The following is a 21,386-nucleotide window of genomic DNA, read 5'->3' as shown; positions in this document are numbered from 1 at the left end:
TAAACTTTTAACATGCCTCTGGCTGAATTTAACTCGATCTAACACAAGAAGATTGAGTCAATTTTTTTATAAATAGTAAAGTTTTCAGTTTATTTTTATTCTATCAATTAAAAATAAATTTTTAAAATAATAAATTATTAAATTATTTTAATATTAATACTCTAAAATATTAAAAAAAACACACTTTAATTGCAAATTTAGTTAAAAACATTTTAAATTTATCTTGATTGACTCAGCTCAATTCAATACAATCAAAAACTGGATTAAATTGGATTAAATCTAACACAAAAAAAGGACATAAGCTGATCTAATCCAACCTAATTAAACTTGAGATTTTCTTATTGGGCCCATAATGACTTTACCTAAATCCACTTGATCTCACTGTATACAGCCTTACCTAGTATTACATTTAATGAATAGGTTGTAAAATAATATTTGAAAAGATATTATCTCAACAAGAGAAGGTAAATTCAGTGAAAAAAATGAAAACTGAAAATATTAAAACATTTAGTTAAATCAAATATAAATAATGGATATGAAAAAGGAAGGTAAAAGGGAGAGTATAATTTATTTTAGGTTTTCTTTGTAGCAAATAACGAAAATATGGGCATTAGTTGATAGTTAGCTTACAAGTTTATGTAATTTGAACAGTTGTTGATAACAATCAAACCATTTGAGCCGGTCAAATTATGTTTGTAAATTATATTATAAAAAATGTAATATGAAAGTTTCTTAATTTGCCCTCTTAAGTGCGTTTAGCCCATCATCTATTGGGTTTCACTATCTTTTGGCCCATTTGACGGGTCTGATTGATATTACACAAATGCCACACATAGTGGACTTGAAATCAACTGAAAATAATACCAAGAATTAGTAGAATCTAAATGAAGAAATTATAAAGAAAAATTAGAAAACCTAAATCTTGTCATAATTTATTTTAAGATATGGGAAAAACCTAAACATGTTAGCAATTAATAATCGGTTAGCATTTAGAATTTAGCAATTAATAATTGGACATATCATATGAGGACAGTGAAGCGGTGTACGAAGCCCGGCCCAGTAAAGTTATCAAGAAGCCTTGTGGCCAGATATTAAAGACTGCGCAACTTCATCCAGAACCTTCATAATTTCAATGCAAAAAAAAATTATATTTCAAAATATATAATCTAAAATTTTGAAATATAAAAACAAAAAATATATTTTAAATTATACAGTTCCAGATGTAAAAGTTTGCAGTTCGAAATGTAAAAGTTTACGAAGATAGAGAAAAAAATAATTATAGAAGTGCATAAAGAAATTGTCTAAAGACTGTTGCCAGATTCAATGGGTCCATTTTTGCTGGAAATGATATTCACAAAGCTTAAGTAAATTTACTGTAATCTTAAATCATATTAGAGAAACTAAAAACTTTTTTACTTTATTAACATTTCGAAATCTTATTATTTAACTCCCAAAATACATTGTTCTATGAAGAAAATGTTAATTTATAGGTATTAGACTTTGCTAAAGAAATAGAACATTTATTTTCAGTAATTTTGGGATATTCTCACATTAGGAGATTACAAAACCTTTGTGTTTCCTTCTAAAGTTGAACCTTCTCGAAAATTAACATCCCATGAAAGTCATTTTTCCTTCATTCCTTTAGCTGATTTGACTGATGTTAATTTTAACAATACATGTTTAGTATAAATACTAAGAGTGAATTTTCCTTATGCATATATAAATTAGTTATAATATGTTTAGATACCATTGGTGTTCTTGCTACACTTCTAATGAAAAAGAGTTTGTGATGGATAAAAACAGACTAAGATGAATCTGATTGAGTTTGATAAAAAAAATGTCAATTTTGAAATTCATTTCAGATTTTCAAAAGTAAAAAAACGGAATAAATTGCATTCAACTTGTTGCTGCAATTTTTTTTTTATTGCTATTCGGTATCTTATAATGTTAAAATTGCATTTTCTCTTTTGAATTTTTAAGATGATAAATTGAATGCATTTCTTGTGATGGAAGATCTTGTTAATTTGTAATGTTATCGTTCATTTTGTTATTAAAACTTTATAGGATATTTTTATTATTGTTGTCTATTTAATTATATTTTTTTTCATCGTCTAACAATTTTAAAACTTCGTTAAGCACTATTGGGATTTTTAGGACTTTTGAAAATATGAGAGATATGAGATATATGAGAGATATATGTGATATGTTATACGGAGAAACATGTTTTTGTATTTTATTGATATACTCTATATATAGAACAAAATATAACAAATATCAAGTATAAAATATTTAGAATATCTCACTCCAAATCTAAAATAATAACTAATTTCTAAAACTGAAACATATATCTAAAACTGAAATATTTTCTGAAAATTAATTTAAATAAAAAAGATATTAAGTAATATTCTCAACATTCCTCCTTGATTAATATCTGTTTATTTAAATTTTATATCTTCAGTTTTGATTCTCCATCTTTTAATGCTTGAGTTTCTCCTATTTTTGTGCTTGTAATATTTGTTTTTCTCCTTCTTCCATGGCATCACATCTTTCTTCAATTTGGCATCATTCTTTATATTTCTTCTTATATCAACATCATCTTCTTTTTCTTTGTTCGGTGTGGATTTCATTGTAGTGGCATTGAACCTTTTATGAATATTAAAATGTGAACCTCCATCTACTTTCTTCACTTGGACATCTACTTTCTTCCAAAGATATTTATCTTCTAATTTTGATCCGTCTTTCATACTCACTTTCTTTGTATCAAATTCCTCCTTCATAAAATCCAGCGCAAATCTTTTGTCTTTCATGTGGACTTTGAATACCTCTGTGTTGTTAGTATTTTTTATCACACATTCTTTATTTTCAAAGGAGACTTTATAACCTTTCTCTAACAATTGAGCAACACTTAACAAATTCTGGGTAATCTCAGGAACATATAAGACATCAAAAATTAATTTGATACCTGAATCAGTTTTAATTGAAACTGTCCTGTACCTTTCACAACAAGTTGTTCTCCATTCCCAATTCTTACCTTGGAAATATTTGATTTATTCAGCTCCTTGAAAATTTCTCTATCATGAGTCATATGGTTTGTGCAACTACTATCTATAATCCAATCTTTTGAAGGTTCGTTGGTTGTGACACATGATGTTGTAAAAAGTAGATCTTCCTCTGATTTCTCCTCATCTGATTTATTCTCCACAATTTGAACATCTTCTTCAGAATCTTTAGATTTGCATACCTTTTCCACATGTCCCAATTGACCGCATTTGTGACATTTGACATCTGGCCTCCACCAACACCAATTGGGTTGATGACCTTTTCTCTTGCAATGGGGACAAGATGAAAAAACCTGTGTGTTGTTGTATTTGCTCTTTCTATTTTTCTTGACTATGAGAGCATTATCTTCCGTGTAATTTAAATTACCTTCAACCGCCTCATGATCTTCTCTCATCAATCTTCGTTGTTCTTGTGCTTGCAAGGCATGTATCACCTCTGTAAAGGTGATTGTAGACAAATCTTTTGTATTTTCTAAGGAAGTAATAGATGCCTCATATCTTTCCGGCACCATCACCAGAATTTTCTCAACGAGTCTGGAATCTGGAAACTCTTTTCCCAACAATTTTATCTTGTTGGCAATGCCCAACAATTTGTTTGAGTATTCTTTAATCGTCTTTGACTCTTTCATTCTTTGCATCTCAAACTCTCTTATCAAGTTCAAAACTTTCATGCCTCGAATCTTCTCATTCCCTTCATATTCTGCTTTCAAGTATTCCCAAATTTCTTTGGGAGACTTTAGAGTCATGATCCTGGTCATAATCATTTGTGAAACACCTGCAAACAAGCATGATTTTGCCTTTGCCTTTCTTGTTTTCTTTTCTTTATGTGCTTTCATTTGAGCCATGGTGGGATTTTCAGACAAGGGAACATCATCTTCCTCCACAACTTCCCATAGATCTAGCCCCTCTAGATATGTTTGCATCCTTACCGCCCATAGATCATAACTTTCACCATCAAAGAGTGGAATAGCGACGTGTGACATATTTCCTTCCATTCTATCGGCAGTAAGAACAATGGCTCTTGATACCAGTTATTGGGATTTTTAGGGCTTTTAAAAATATGAGAGATATGAGATATATGAGAGATATATGTGATATGTTATACGGAGGAACATGTTTTTGTATTTTATTGATATACTCTATATATAGAGCAAAATATAACAAATATCAAGTATAAAATATTTAGAATATCTCACTCCAAATCTAAAATAATAACTAATTTCTAAAACTGAAACATATCTCTAAAACTGAAATATTTTCTGAAAACTAATTTAAATAAAAAAGATATTAAGTAATATTCTCAACAAGCACAATGATAGATAATATTGAAAGTTTCTCTCAATTTTTAGGTTAAATTAATATTTTTCTTTTAATTAATTTTAAGGAGAAGTTTTTGGATAATACTAAGAAAAATCACGGAGGAGTTTGCTCATGGTTTGTTTTCCGCAATTATCTATAATAGTATTTATTTATGTTTAATTTAAAAAAATATTAAGTTGATTTATCAAAATGATTTTGATTAATACGGATAATACATGTAAATACAATAGATATAATTATCTACATTATAATATCCATATTATAATATATACGTAATCGTTAAGAAAATATTTTTAAGAGATATGAATATCACAACAAAAAATTATAGAATTACCGATAAAATTTATTAACGGATTTAATATTTTAATCATCGACGAGAAAATTTGTTTTAATTTTTGACGAAAAAAATCGTTGATAATACAAATTCAATTATCGAAGAAAAAATTCATTTGTAAAATTCATCGATAACACAGATTTCAATCACCGACGAAAAAATTTGTCGATAAAATTCATAAATAATTACATAACTTAAAATTCACAGATAAAATCTATTGATAATTTAAAAATTTTGTTACTGACGAATTTACCAATAAATCAAGCCGTCGATAAAATGAGAAAAAATTTTTTTGTCCAAAACTCACCTTAAGAGGATGAGTCAGAGAAGAGAATAAAAAGAAGACGAAGAAGAAAAATACGGGAAGAAGAGAAAAAGGAGAGAAGAAAGAAGAAGAAGAAAAAAAAAATAAGGAAAATGAATAGGAGACGTCGAACATGCAACGGTGGCAAGGCGGCAACATGGTGATTGTGCGACGATGGTGTAACAGAGACACGGTGGTGGCACTACAAGGGTGGTTGAGCAGAAAAAGGAAAAGAGGAAGAAAGAAGAAAGAGTGAGAGAAAGAGGTGGGGAAGGAGAAGGAAGAGAGGAACCGACGACGGTGGCAATGGCAGCGACAGATTTACCATGGTGGAGTTCACGAGGTTTTGGAAGAACGAAAAATGAAAAAATAAACCCTAAAAAGAAGAAGACAGAGGGAATAGGAAGAAGATGAACTAGTTCGCACTATTTTTTCAGTAATTACCAACGATTTTTTCTAACAGACTATTCTGTCGATAATTACCAATGAAATTTCTATTCTGTCAATAAAATTCACAAACAAGAGATTTACCAACAAATTTTTATCGTCGATAATTTTGATTTACCGACGGATTATTATTATCGACGAATTTTAATTGTTGATAATATAAATTTTCTTGTAGTGCATATGTTGTAAATGATTGTATTTTACTTTTATGTATTAGTTTATATACACGGTCTGAAAATATGATATGGACATGTCTTTTGATTTTTTTTTAATAAATTTTTAATTACATTTTTTTTATTATTTGAATTGCACGACCTTAGTTAAACATAAAATTATCTAAACAATCAAAAAATATAATTTTATGAATTGACTCGTTTCAGAGTTTGGAGGTAATGTTTACAAAAATTCAAGTACATTTAAAATGAGTTCATAAAGTGCAAACTCAAATAGAAGCTATGTTCATGTTTACTTCTAATCATGATGATACTGTATTGTTAAATGCTGAATTATATAAATCAATTGACTTTTTTTTTTTTAATTAATTACATTAAAAAAAATAAGAATTTTATCTCCAATGTTTTACTGAAGAACGCTGTTAACATCTGCACAATAATCATAATAAAAAGAGTCACTTAATTACATTATACTTATTAGAAATTTGTAAAAAGGAAAGAAATTGGAGTTAAATTTGTTTGTAGTATTTAAATTTGGACTTGAAATTGGAGTTTATTTTTATCTCACTTTTGATGTATTTTAGTTTTCAAAGTTTAGAAAGGAAGTATTTAGTCTTCTTAATTTAATTTAATGACCATAATTTTTAAAGTATTAAATAATGTTGCAAACTAATATTTGAGTGTCAAACAGTATAACAGTTCAAAATTATACATATAAAGAATAGTCAAATGAAATTGTAAAATCATATCTGTCACTCTTTTTTTATAAATTGTCCATTTTATTATTGTTCACTTTTTCAGTTAATAGATTTAGTTGGAATAAAACTTAAATTTAATTAAAAATTAATATAATTAAAAATTAATATAATTAAAAATTCAAACTATTATGTGTGATGTCAGCAACACTATTCAATTAAAATTTCCTTTTTTTTCTTATCTACACCACTTATTTACTTTTTTGGTAAATAAGATTTCAATTAAAATAAAATACAAAATCAATTAAAAATTATAGATATTTTTTATTTTACCTTTCATTTTTTAAAAGAATGAGTTATATATATATATATATATATATATATATATATATATATATATATATATATATATATATATATATATATATATATATATATATATATATATTGGTAAAAGAATTTATGATACCTTTCATTGGTTTGTTTTATTTTGAAAAGTTTTTTCTCCCTATATAAATGTTATCATTTATTATAGTTATTATAGTGAAATATATATTGTCATGGTAATTAATATTCAAGTATGAATTTTTATGTTACCACTCTTTCAAAAAAAAATTCTATTTAATGTGCTTTATATACAATGATTAAATGTGTATATAATTATTCAAACAACTAAGATGAGATATTGTTTAGTATATTTCAGGTTGCCATTGCCAATGATACTTTGTATTGTAACACAAATATATAGAAAAGAAAATTGCTAAATGTTGATCAATTTTAATGATTAGAAATATGTATGGAAATCAATTTTTTAATTAAAAATCAATTTTTTTAATAACCAGCGTTACCGAACAATTTAAAAATTAATTCATAATAAAAATTATTTTAATTATCAATTTAGAAAATAAGTATAATTTTTTATTTATAATAAAAACTATTTTAATTATCAATAATTTTTAATTTATAAATTAGTATATAAATTAATTATTATAGTTATTAATTATTTTTTGTCATTATAAATGATAATTATTTAAAAATTTTCTAGTAGTATAATGACTATGTTGGTTTAATCATATTATAATGAAACATTTTAAATTTCAAAGCTTAATATAAAAAACATGTAGAAAATTTGTACGTTTAAGTGTTCAGAAAGAAAGTCTGAAGATAAAAGCATAATTATTTATAAAGATAATAAAATTGATCAATAATTACATAATATATTTTTAATTATAATAAATATGTATATTTTTGTTGTGTTGATTATCTCAATATATCTATATCTATATCTATATATATATATATATATATATATATATATATATATATATATATATATATATATATATACCAATCTTATGCGCATATATAAACGATTACTATTTTAAAAATATATTTAATTGAAAGTGTATTTTAATTGTGTCGTCTTCTCCAAATTAGTAGAGAGAAGTCATGCATACATAATTTATCTAATAATTGCAATTTTCTTGTCAATTATTGTAATTGACGTATAAAACCACACTATTTCCATAAAAAAAATCATATATATCATTAAAATGTGATCCCTTTGTTTTTCTAAACATCTTTACATTGATTTATGAAACTCAAATGTCTCATTTTTTCTTTCCTTTAAATCATTTGAAGTAAACAGAATCCGTTCTGAAAACTTATATTGGTCCTATATATGATAATATGACATAGACTTATTATTTATAATGTGAGGAAACCTAAAGGACAGGTGTGCAAAAAGGCAGTGTTAGTTGCAAAGGTAAAGTGTTTGAGAATGTGGTGACAGGGTATCATAGTTGAACAGTGGTTAGATTGAGAATTGGGAAATTTGTTTGTTCCCTATGTGCTTAGAGAGTGAAGAGAATGTAACAGTAGAAAGGAGATGAAAAATGATAAGCAGCATTTGCATCGTGGCACTATTTACTGTCTACAAAATCTCATTCCCCAATAACTTTAACTCGTGCTTGGAGATGTAGGGTAAAAGCAAAGAATCACAAACGACCAATACCTTGAACCTGCCTCCATTTTGTAACAGTTTTAGTATACAAACTATTGTTTTAGTTGAGTAGTTTAAGGTATCTATATGCTGAATGACATGCATGCAAATTGCTTGTAGCTTATAACAATCTCACGTGCTTACCTCACCTCACCTACTTCACTGTCATCAACAGTATCGATATACTAATACTGATAAAATGTAGTTAATATTTCGACTGTTTTAAGTTAGTATTACTTTATAAAGATGATAAATAAAAATTATAAGTGTTTGTGAATAAAAATATATGAAATTGCAGAAAAAGAAGGTGGATTGTTATAAATTTGAAATGTTGAAAAGTTGAGTTTGGAGGATAGTGGAGGGATGAAAGTGCGTTACGTTGACGATAAGCGTGGAAACAAAAAAGGGGTGTGGGAATAGAAAAATAGGAGAAAGAAGAGTAGTAAGAATAAAAAAGTAAGAAGAAGGAGATGAGAGAGAAAGTGCGTGACAGAAAAAATGAAGTGGCATAGAGGACACGCTCTTCCAAGAGAATGTGTGTGGTAAGCACAGGAAACAGAGGAGAAACAGAAACGACGCCGAAAGGTAGAAGAGAAAGAGTGGTGTGGTTGGAAGTGGTCCCCATTCATGGAGTGGCACTGTGAGTGTCGCACCTTATTCTAACATCTTCAATGTTTTTCTTTTACACTCTTCTCTTCTTCTTCTTCTTTCATCTATGCACACAAATCAAATAAATTAGGTCACAGGATTGCTACAAGATATGTATTTTTAGGGATACGCATCTAAATTGAATCAATCAAATAAAGATCAAAGTTAATATAAACTATTCAAATAAAATTTTTCATTAAAACTAGTATAAAATATAAACAATTGAGTTGTTATATATTTATTACCTAATTTATGAGAATATCTTTTCAAGCACGTCCATCTACAACTTTGTAAAATAAGAAAGGGATAGTTAAAAAAAGAAGACTTACATTCAAAGAAAAAATAGATTTATCAATAGACAAAATCTATTAGTAATAAAAAAAAATTCAAATTGACAACAATAAAAAAATCATTAATAAAATGCTTGTCAATACATTTTATCAAGAGATTGATAAAATTCATCGATAATATGTATGTAAAAATTCATCAACAGACGGCCAAAATTTATTGTATGTAAATCTATTTCAATTCTAATTTTTTTCACGTCAATAAAATTTCATCTATAATTACAAAATTTCTGTAGTGCACCATAAAAACTCGTAAAGTAAAAACTCATTAAAAAAAGTATAAATAGGTAAAAATCCTAAAATATACATTACTCCTTTATTTCTTAATTAATATCTCACTTCTTTTATGTTGAGCATTCGAATATCTTTATATGTACGCCTCCACAACTATCCACACATATTGTTTGAGGCTTATAAAACAACTCACATAATTTGAAAGAAAAAGCAAAAACACATTTCAATCTTATGAAATCTTCTCAGTCACACCTAACAACAGGTATATAATTTTTATCATCATATTATCGTACATGAAAATTTATGTCTGAAGATATTATTATTTTTATTTTTATTATACTTAGTTTATATAAGTTAATTATAATACAAATATTATTTATAAATTTTATATCGTCCCATCATTTTATTACATCTCATTAATTATTTGGTAGATGTATTATAACTCTGTTTTGAATGCATATGTATATCCACCTATTTAATGCAGGGAGTTAAGAATACAAAAGATAACATTAATAAAAAACCACAAAGAACTTAATATAGAAAAAATAGAAAAGGAAACTACATATTGTTATATCTAAGCTGTCCAGTCCGATTTGAATTAATACAACTTAAGCAAATTTGATATCTTAAAAATTTAATTACAATTATTTTTTGGCTTAAATATATTTTTATCATTTAAATTTGAGTGAAAATTTCAATTAGTCTTTGTTAGAAAGCTTGAATCAATTTAGTTCCTCATATTTATAAATGCGTGAATTTAGTCCTTTAAATCGAAAATTTTTAAGTTTATTTGTCCTTTTAAATACATTTCACTATAGTATTTGAATTTGTTTACATCTTTTGACACATTTTAGTGTCAATGTTAGCTTAGAAACGCATTTGAAACTTTAAGTAAACTTACTAAGATTTTGTTAAAATGACTAAATACATGCATTCTCAATATTGAGGAACTAAATTGGTTCAAAATTTTTAAAAAATGACTAATTCTAATTTTCACTCAGAATTAAAATATCAAAATCATATTTAACCTTTATTTTTTTATAAGAAAATTGAAATAATTCAAAGTCTAGAAATATTGAAAAAGAAATTCACACAAAAAAAGATAAAAAAAACCTCTTACATTAGATTTTTTTTTTTTTTTAAATTAAGACCAATAAAATGTGGAATTGTTTGACTTGGTCATTGAATATACAGAATACTTGGAAAGATTTTCAAAGAGAAAAACTTACAATTCTTAAAATATTCCTGTAAGCGAAAGATTTTTAATTGTAAATCATTAAAGCTAGTTAATTTCAAAATCTTGATAAATTTTTCATGTAAATTATCTTTACCCTAGTCTAATTCATCAATTTTAACTATAATCGATATCATATAACTCGTGATTAAATATAAAATTTCCATACAAACAATCAGATCCTATATCCATCTCCTAATCGATTATTAATAAAATTTACATTTAAATGAAACCCCAAATAATCAATAATTTCATTCATGATTAACCATTATATTTTAACATAATCTTGATGATTTGTCTTTATTTTTCATAAAGACAATATTGAAAATATTAACATACATAAACTAATAAACTTAAGGTGTATATCATAAAAATAAACTCTACAAAGATTTTCAAGTCTTCAATATGTATTGACCAGAAAAATATTTTTCTAAAATCTTATCTATTTACCTGTATACAATTAAACATATTTTGTATGTAGAGGAAGAATAGATTAACTATTATATAACTGTCCAATATGTTGGAAGGTAAACTAAAAATGTTTTAACCATGTGTATAAATCTTTTAATTATAACTATCAAAATGGGTAACCCGGTTCGACCCGACTCGACCCACCACGGGTTGATAACTTAGTGAGTCAACCAAACCCGACTCATTTATTAGCGACCCAATAAAATTTGAATCCGGTCCGATCTATTACGGGTTGGTGGATTAAATGGGTTGACTCATAGACTCACTTAATTAAAAAAAATATTTTTTTTTATTTATTTTTTCAGTCAAAACTAAATTATAATTATAATTAAAATCTAAATAAATTTTAATACAATCCAAATACAAACCAAAGTCACAAAAATACAAATTATCTATGTGTAGACTAAAAAAACAACCTAACATGATCCAAGTGCAAAATCCAACCTAACAAAAAAAATACTTGTGTGATCCTTTATCTGTGGGTTGGTGAGCCAACCCAAATGGTTCAATCGGGTAAGCCGAATAAAAAATCAATTCATATTGAAATTTGTAAAAAATCTTCGACCCAACCTGACTCAAACCCATGGTGAACCAGATTGACTCATGGATTCCAACCCATTTTGACAAGTCTACTTTTAACTGATACAAAACATGAAATACATAAATTCTGAAAAAGATATAAAGAGTATAAGTTTATTTTAAAAAAAAATGAAAATAATGGGACTAGTTGGCTGAGAAGAAAGTTTGGAAGTGTGAAGAAGAATAGGTGGATTGAGTCTGATGAGTATATTACACGCAGTGAAACGGTGGCAAAGAAAGCAACAACGCCCTTCACGCGTGCGGGCCCACGCTATTTTCTGCTCTTTCTCTTTCTCCATTCGATGTGGACCCTGCCTCCCACCTTTGCTCCCGTCAATCATACGCCACCCACCTCAATCTCTTCCAATTTTTTCATTCTCATTCTGCTATATCTATATCCACTCTAATATTTAAAACACAAAAATTTTAATATATACCATTAATTCGAGTGATCTATTAACGGTCGGATATAGATGAAACAAAATATTAAAGAAAGTTTGTTAAGATATATTTTAATTTTTTTTTAAAATAGTTATAATACTATGTTAGAAGTGAGATTAAAGCTTAATTCAATCCCACAAAATCGATCTATAAGGTGAAGTTTGCACCTCATATATTATGAAATTGTCTTATTTCTGATCCACGTGAAACTTCTAACAATATTTTTAAAAATCCAAATCTATCGTGTAACATATCATCAATACCATTTTCAATTTCATACTTACTTACCCCACACTCATCCCTATCTATATTTTCCTCTTCCTCTTATCACTACCAATATGAATAATAAAAGGCAATAAAAGGAGTGTTTGGCCTTAATTTGGTGGGACATGCTCCTACTCTCTCTGCTTCTCTTTTAAGCTATGCTGATTTAGACTTTATTACTTTGATTGATTCCATTACCCCAATTAAAGCAATATTACTCTCTCCCTTTCACTAAGGATCATTAACTTTTCATTTCTGCTCTATAAACTAATCCATTTCCTACTATTGGTCCAGAACGTGGAGGATCGATTCAGGATTCGATTCAATTTAGTTTGTCTTAGAATGCGGAATGTTCAAGAATCAAATCCCTTCTTTCTTTTAATTATTTTATACTAATTTAATTTACAAGTTTCCAACACAAAGAACCTCATATCTTTGCATATATGGATCATTACCTTTTTTATTGACTTTACACGTTCATTTTCGCCCAATAACATTGACTTACCGCTCTGCTTTTTTTTCACAATAAAGTAGTCACACCTTTTATATCATATCATACAATAAAACAACATTGCCACACCGATAAAAAAGAAAAAGTGTATTTAGATTTCAAATTAGGGTTGTAAAGCGTGTTATAATTGGCCTCAACACCTCAAAGATCCTTTCATTTTTCTTTTCATGCTCAACATAATAAATAATAAACATTGCTGCATCATATATTCAACTCAGAAAGACTCCATAAGGATTGATTGACCATGTTAATCATATAAAAGTGAAAATATGAGAATAAAAATATTTAGTTCCTTAACTCTCAACAAAAGAAAAGTTAATTAACAAGTAATTAGTCTCGTGAACCTAACTGAAATGACTGATATAGTTTAGTGGGTCTACCAAAGAATTTATCAGTGGACCTAAATATTATGCACATATATAGCAATAATATATGGCTAATTGAGTTAACAATCACATAGAAACGTAACTGCGTGTCCTTAATCTATTTGATAAGATGTAATTAGTGTGCAATATTCACGTTGCGCGGCAATTATCAAAATGTCATACATTAGTTGCAATTACATACTCAAATTGTTTGGTAAGAGCGTGTTGACTAATCCATTCACGATTTTACGCAATATTATCCAAATCTCATAACATTTTTTGTTTTCTGTTTTCTTTTCAGAATATGCAATAACGTATAAATCCGTGCGTGTATGTGGTGGGAACATAACTAGGTAGTACTATTTTACTAATAGTGTATTTTGTTGTTTGCACCTCTAGTTTCAAACTTTGAACACTATTCTAGGATTACAAGCGTATGAAACGGGATTCTCCTTTTTCACGACACGAGTCTTAACTACTACAAACATAGTGTGATTTCAGTATTTCGGTTCAAATTGAAATACACGAAATAAGAAATCTGTGTTTAGACTTTTGGCATAATTATTTTGACCAAGACGAGCCTAATACGTAGGACAACATCTTCGACCAATGTAGATAGAAAAAATAAAGGTGTTCGACAGAATATTTTGTCACCTTAAACAAGCCTCTTTTATCTCAACAATCATATTCATCCCTTCATGTATAATAATTGAAATGAAAGAAGAAGGTTTTTCTCTTCCTCCTCATGCTTACCAGTGTACAATATACATTGCGTGCGTATCAGTGCATTAACTACACGATTTTCTCTCAGGGTTGATAACCTCAGTTTAACATCATTACTGAGCATATTTATGACATGGACAGGGACAGATTCTCAATGTCTGCCATTTTTTTTTTCTTTTCAAAAACTTGAGTTATGTAATATAATAATGTAGTTATTTATTTGAAAAATATCATAAACTTTTGTTAATTAAAAGCACATTTTATTTGAAACATGTAGGTCCGGGGCTTACCCTCCAGATGCAGGAAGAAATTGTGGAGATTCATTCGAAATTAAACCTAGCTTCCCCGCATGCAGAAAACCCTAATAATGGTGTCTCAGTGATGCGCTTACTACTCTATCAACAACTCCTCTAACTCTCCAAATATCATATTAAGCGACACAGACATAATTATGGAGTCAAGAAAAAATGATGAGCTCCTTTCTTCTATCTATAAAATTATCTACTCAATTAATCGATGCATATTTCTCAACCAACCATTCTTCTCTCTCCTCTCACAATTACACACTATATTCCTACAAAGCATTCATTTCTAGCTAATAACAAATTTACAAAAAACTAAAGTGAAAGTACTGTCATTTATGTACTGCGTTTCAACTGCCACCGAGAAATTTATGTACCACTCATGCTTATGCTTATTCGTATAATAAAGGACTAATATCTGTTTTGTTTTTTCATTAACATCCATAAACAAAAAAACAAATAATATATTTTCTACTGGTCATAGTAATCCTATTTATTTATGTAACCTGTACTTGATTATATCATGAAAGATGCTTGTAAATCATGAATGGGAAAGAAACGTAAAATACAGTACAGCTGTATTTGTGACTCACGTGATCTACTGCGATTATACAGCATCAGTTTGAGGTGTATAAAGTGTATAAATACTTGAGATCACTCTGCATGTCAACGTATTTTGAGCTCGAAAACAAAAAAGAGAAAAAATGGAAAAACAAAAAAACAAATAAAACATAGCTTGTTGTTCGTTATATTTATGGTTGTAATTTGTAGATAGAGTGTGGACCATTCATAGACATTATAAATTATGATGCAGTATGGGCAAAGGGTATATTTGATGCAAAGGAAGGACAAAGCACATTTTTTGACAGTGGCAGTGACATACATAGAAATGAAACCAAACGGTATCTGGTTTTGTCTATTGTGCATTCTCCAACGTCCAATAATACTATACAGTTTTACAGCGCACGCGTCGTGAGCAAGAGGGCGAGCGAGTGCCACTTTTTTTTTTTCATTTTTTTTTTTCAATTGTTTCTCAGAAGTCACAACCTCTATACAGAGAGAGAGAGAGAGTGGGGTTTGGTTTCCAAGTGTTGGAAAGTGCCAAAATGAAGTAGTGCAAGAAAAGCAACAGCAAAAGCAACAGGCAAAACAGCTAAAGAAGAGCAGAAAGCAGAGGGAGAATGATGTGAAAACAAAAAATGTTTCCCTATTCTGTCTGATATTTGGGGTTATTCTCTTATAAGAAACCCCATCTCTCTGTCCCAATCCCAACATACCCCGCACTCGTCCTTTTCCATTCTTTATACAGACACACACACAAAATAAAGAAAAACAACCTTTTCCATTCACTTCCCCCATCCCTCTCTTTCTCTCTCTTCTGCCATATATCATATATCATCCAATACAACCAACAACTGTGACAGACAAACTCTGAGTAGTACCTCTTTTAAGTTTTCGACTTTCATTCCTTCTCCAACTCCTCTCAAACCACTCCCATAGTTTCTCAGAGCATCTTCTGATTAATGAAACCTCCTCTTTTGTTTTGTTTCTCTCGTTCAAATAAATAAACACAATAATTCGGGAAGGGATGATGGCTGTGAGTTCGGCCTGCAAAGATGGGAGCAAGGTGGCAATGGACAACGGCAAATACGTCCGCTATACACCTGAACAGGTGGAAGCACTCGAAAGACTCTACCATGAATGCCCCAAACCAAGCTCCCTCCGCCGCCAGCAACTCATAAGAGAGTGCCCCATTCTCTCCAACATCGAACCCAAACAGATCAAGGTTTGGTTCCAAAACCGAAGGTAACTACTTTGCTCCTACCCTATTCTCCTTCTTTCTTTAATCCTTTCCTCTTTTCCTGCTTAACTTTCAACATTCATCTGCATACATACACCTTGTGTTGAAACTAATTTGATTTATCAAAAGGGTTGTTTGATTTCTGTAAATCTGACTCTTTTTTTTTTTTTTATCTCTTTGCGTTTCTTGTCTCCTTTTCTTCCCTTTAACCAATATTTTTGGTTTCTTTGGCAAAGATTAAAAAAAAAAAAATTAGTGGTGTTTTTTCATTTTTCATGACCCACCAACCAAGTTCATGTTTTTCCTTTTTCTTCTTCTTGGTCTTGTTTTATGACCCAAGGCCTTAAAAATTCGCAGTTAATAATTTCAGAGGGCTAATAATTATGGTGTTTTGTTCGTTGTTGCAGGTGTAGAGAGAAGCAGCGGAAAGAAGCGTCACGGCTGCAAGGTGTGAACAGGAAGCTGACAGCAATGAATAAGTTACTGATGGAGGAAAACGACAGATTGCAGAAGCAGGTGTCACAGCTGGTATATGAAAACAGCTTTTTCCGCCAACAGACTCAGAACGTAATAAAACCATACTATATTCTTTCTTCATTCTTCATTCTTCATCACATACAAATTAAAACGGAGATTCATATTCATATCTAATGCAATAATTTCATCACAGGCGACGCTTGCCACGACGGACACGAGCTGTGAGTCGGTGGTGACGAGCGGTCAGCGGCACTTGACGCCGCAACATCCGCCGAGGGATGCTAGCCCTGCAGGGTGAGTGAATAGTGAACTGTGAAACCGAAAATAAAAACCTGGTTTTTCACATTTCCTGTTGGATCCTATGTTTTATCTGTCATTGTACTGATGGAATATTATTGTTCTCGTGCTTTGCGTTGTCTTTGTCTCTTTTCTGCAGACTTTTGTCCATTGCAGAGGAGACTTTAGCAGAGTTTCTTTCAAAGGCCACTGGAACTGCTGTCGAGTGGGTCCAAATGCCCGGGATGAAGGTTACCGCACTTTCCTTTTCTTTCCTCTCAAACTGTTAATTCCATTTCCGTTCGGTGAAAAAAGTACACCCACATTCAATTAACCAAACCAGCTTGTTACTTTAACCCACCATCTTCTCATTCCCTAGTTCCTAGCTCCTACCCTCTACGCACTCAACTGTTTTCTTATTTATTTCGTAATTTGTCAAAGCCTAGTATTAAATTTCACTTGAAGCATCGATAAAACAAATTGATTTCGTTAAGAATTTCCAAATACATAACTTAAATGATCTGTTGCTTTTATATGGTTAATGGAAAAAGTGGATGTAATTTTGTTTTTACCATATCAGATACTGTGTGCGCTAATTTGAAAGCTCTATTATAGTGCCGTGCAACATTTAATATTTTGGCCATGTTCTATTTCGTGTGTATGATGTTAGTCTTAACGGTTGTTCTGAATGTTTGTAGCCTGGTCCGGATTCCATTGGAATCGTTGCTATTTCTCACGGTTGCCCTGGAGTGGCCGCACGTGCCTGCGGCCTTGTGGGTCTAGAACCTGCCAGGGTGAGTTTCTTACTCTTTGATAAAGGACTAATCCTATGGAATTATGTGGGGATGCATGGGTTGAAAATAAAAATGAAAATGTTGTGCGCAGGTTGCCGAAATCCTCAAAGATAGGCTCTCATGGTTTCGTGATTGCCGAACTGTGGACGTTCTAAATGTCATGTCCACTGGAAATGGTGGAACCATTGAGCTACTTTACATGCAGGTAATATATAGTCTATAGCTAACAGTGTAATCTGAATCTCTCAGAAAATTAGTATATTTTGCAAGCCTTAGTAAATGCAAATTTTAACCTATGGCATTTTGTTCAGTTGTATGCGCCAACAACTTTAGCTCCTGGTCGTGACTTCTGGTTGCTGCGCTACACATCACTTTTGGAAGATGGTAGTCTAGTGGTATGTAACTTATGGTTCTTTGTTATTTTCAGAAAAGTTCCAAACTTTTCATTCTCCTCCGCGGCCTAACTCTGACGCTCATGTAATTTGAACAATGTTAGGTCTGTGAAAGATCACTCAACAATACTCAGAATGGTCCTGCTATGCCTCCGGTGCAGCATTTTGTTAGAGCTGACATGCTGCCAAGTGGGTATCTGATAAGACCTTGCGAAGGAGGGGGTTCCATTATCCATATTGTTGATCATATGGTTCTAGAGGTTTGTCAAATAATCAAACACCTTTATGAAGTGACGTGAAATTCTTCCTTCTTACTAGTTTGATAAATTACAATGACTTTTCTGCCTCAGCCATGGAGTGTTCCTGAAGTTTTGCGCCCACTTTATGAGTCATCAATGCTGCTAGCTCAGAGGACTACTATGGCGGTAAGTTTGTTTCTACACTTACAGTAGTTAAAACGATTTGGAATCATAATTGTTATAAGCCTTTGTATTTTCACCTTTTAAGGACTATTGTAATTGTAATTGTAATTGTCATTCAGGCCTTACGTCATTTGAGGCAGATTTCTCAAGAGGTTTCTCAGCCAAGTGTAACAGGATGGGGAAGAAGACCTGCAGCTTTACGTGCACTGAGTCAGAGATTGAGCAAGTTTGTGTCACTAATTGTCCTTTGTCTGATATACTTGACTAGTTATGGTATCTAACTTTAAACCTCCTTTTTCCGCAGGGGCTTTAATGAAGCTGTCAATGGCTTTGCAGATGATGGCTGGTCCATGTTAGAAAGTGATGGCATAGATGATGTCACCCTTCTAGTGAATTCCTCACCTAGCAAGATGATGGGAGCTAACCTTGGATATAACAATAATGGATTTCCTTCCATGAACAGTTCTGTGCTATGTGCCAAAGCATCCATGTTGCTACAGGTAATGTACAATTAATAACTCAAACAACATAAATTGATTCTTTTCCATTCCAGTTTCAACCTTATTTTATTGTATTTTGTTGTCTCATACTCCCTCTGTCCTTGTAGAATGTTCCTCCAGCAATTCTTCTTAGATTCTTGAGGGAGCACCGATCAGAATGGGCAGATAGCAGCATTGATGCCTACTCAGCTGCTGCCATTAAAGCTGGTCCCTGTAGCTTGCCAGGGGTCCGACCAGGAGGAGGTTTTGGGGGTCAGGTTATTCTTCCACTAGCTCACACAATTGAGCATGAAGAGGCAAGTTATATGTTCCTAAATTAGTATTTTCCTGCATTGAATATACTATTTAGAAATTATCACTTTTTTTCTTTCAAAAAGAAAATCAAATGGAAAACACATACTTCTTCTGCCTTTGGTTTTTGGATTAACATTCTTGTGGTATTCTATTAGTGTCTACTGGTTCCTTGCTGACCCTTCATCTTTAAAACAGTTCATGGAGGTTATTAAGCTTGAAAACATGGGCTACTATAGAGACGACATGACTATACCTGGCGATGTTTTCCTCTTGCAAGTAAGTACTTGTTTTACTGTACCATTTTCTTCGGCACATTTCTTTCCATGTACTACCTCATTGCAATCCCGAATTGAGAGAAAAAAGAAGCTTTAAAATTTAAGTTACTTTAAAAATAAATTCACTTAGTTGGTTAGTTTTTCACATCTTTGCTACCTAAATCAGCCATGGTTTCCACTCTTTGCATACTTGTTGGATTATTTTAGATCCATGAATGGAAAACGAGTTCATTTTGATTACAATTATATCTGCATATAGTTTAGTTTAGAAGGTTATTTCCAACCTCCAGAACACAGCTAACAGACCTTACTGTGGCAACTGTTCACAGCTTTGCAGTGGAGTGGACGAGCATGCAGTTGGCACCAGTGCAGAACTTGTTTTTGCTCCAATAGATGCATCTTTCTCTGATGATGCACCCATTTTACCTTCTGGGTTTCGCATTATACCTCTTGATTCCAGCTCGGTAAGTCTATTTTGCTGATACAAGAATTGTGTTGTGTTAGGATTCTGAGTTTTTGTTTTCTTATCTATTGTGGTAGTCTTATGTGTGATATGATGCAGGATGCTGCTAGTCCGAACCGGACACTTGATCTGGCTTCTGCACTTGAGGTTGGAACCACAGCAAACAAAGCAGCTGGTGATAACGCAGGTAATTCTGGGAGCACAAAATCTGTGATGACAATAGCATTCCAGTTTGCATTTGAGGTCCACCTTCAGGAGAACATAGCAACCATGGCCAGACAATATGTTCGCAGTATCATTGCTTCTGTTCAGAGGGTTTCATTAGCACTTTCTCCTTCACGTTTTGGTTCTCACAATGCATTTCACTTACCACCTGGCACTCCTGAGGCTCAAACACTTGCTCGATGGATCTCTAACAGCTATAGGTGAGTCTTACAACCTTGACTTTGTTGCTGAAGTTTCGAGAATTACAAGGAAACAAGCATGACCTATAATAGCCTGACACGTGCTTTTATGATTGTTTGCTTGACAGGTTCTATCTAGGGGTAGAACTTCTCAAATGTGAAGGCAGTGAATCCATTCTCAAGTCTCTTTGGCATCACTCAGATGCAGTTTTGTGCTGCTCTTTAAAGGTAATATCTTTTAGTATATTTCTTATTCTGCACTGTTAATATTTATGACAGTATAACTTAACATACATGATTTTGGCAGGCATTACCCGTTTTTACGTTTGCAAATCAAGCTGGACTTGACATGCTTGAAACAACTTTGGTTGCACTTCAAGACATAACCCTGGAAAAGATTTTTGATGACAATGGAAAGAAAACCCTGTGCACCGAGTTCCCCCAGATAATGCAACAGGTAAAATGTTTTCTGCAGGACCAACTGAAATTATTGATTATGTTTATGTTCGTAACATTTTAGCATGATTGTTATTTGGTGCAGGGTTTCATGTGTATTCAAGGTGGAATCTGTTTGTCCAGCATGGGTAGGCCAGTGTCCTATGAGAGAGCAGTTGCATGGAAAGTATTAAACGAAGAAGAATCCGCTCATTGCATCTGTTTTATGTTCATCAATTGGTCTTTTGTCTGATAGATTAAACACTATAGGATGTAGGAAAGAAAAGTAGAGAACAAGAGTACCTTAACTTTGGCGAATCCCTAGAATGCTTTAAACTCTAGTGGCCATGCATATGCGCCTCCAACATCTATCTATGGTCCCATTTCCTTCTTTTTTTAA

At 31.1% G+C, this 21,386-nt stretch overlaps 1 protein-coding gene across 1 annotated transcript; it reads left to right on the top strand.

Annotated features, from left to right (window-relative positions):
• The first annotated feature begins 15,704 nt into the window (after window positions 1-15,704).
• Window positions 15,705-21,386, top strand: HB-8 (homeobox-leucine zipper protein ATHB-8). Its single transcript, XM_028048324.2, is given in 19 exon segments — window positions 15,705-16,259; window positions 16,662-16,821; window positions 16,925-17,025; window positions 17,168-17,258; window positions 17,706-17,801; window positions 17,893-18,006; window positions 18,113-18,196; window positions 18,298-18,453; window positions 18,544-18,618; window positions 18,735-18,841; window positions 18,920-19,115; window positions 19,223-19,411; window positions 19,605-19,685; window positions 20,014-20,148; window positions 20,247-20,572; window positions 20,680-20,779; window positions 20,859-21,008; window positions 21,093-21,201; window positions 21,204-21,386. Coding segments are annotated over 19 exon segments (2,532 nt in total). The 5' UTR covers window positions 15,705-16,041; the 3' UTR covers window positions 21,248-21,386.

The sequence above is a fragment of the Vigna unguiculata genome, chromosome 9 (assembly GCF_037176805.1).
Source record: "Vigna unguiculata cultivar grain cowpea cultivar isolate G323 ecotype 2 chromosome 9, ASM3717680v1, whole genome shotgun sequence".
NCBI lineage: Eukaryota > Viridiplantae > Streptophyta > Magnoliopsida > Fabales > Fabaceae > Vigna > Vigna unguiculata.
This window is presented reverse-complemented; position numbering and strand designations above follow the sequence as displayed.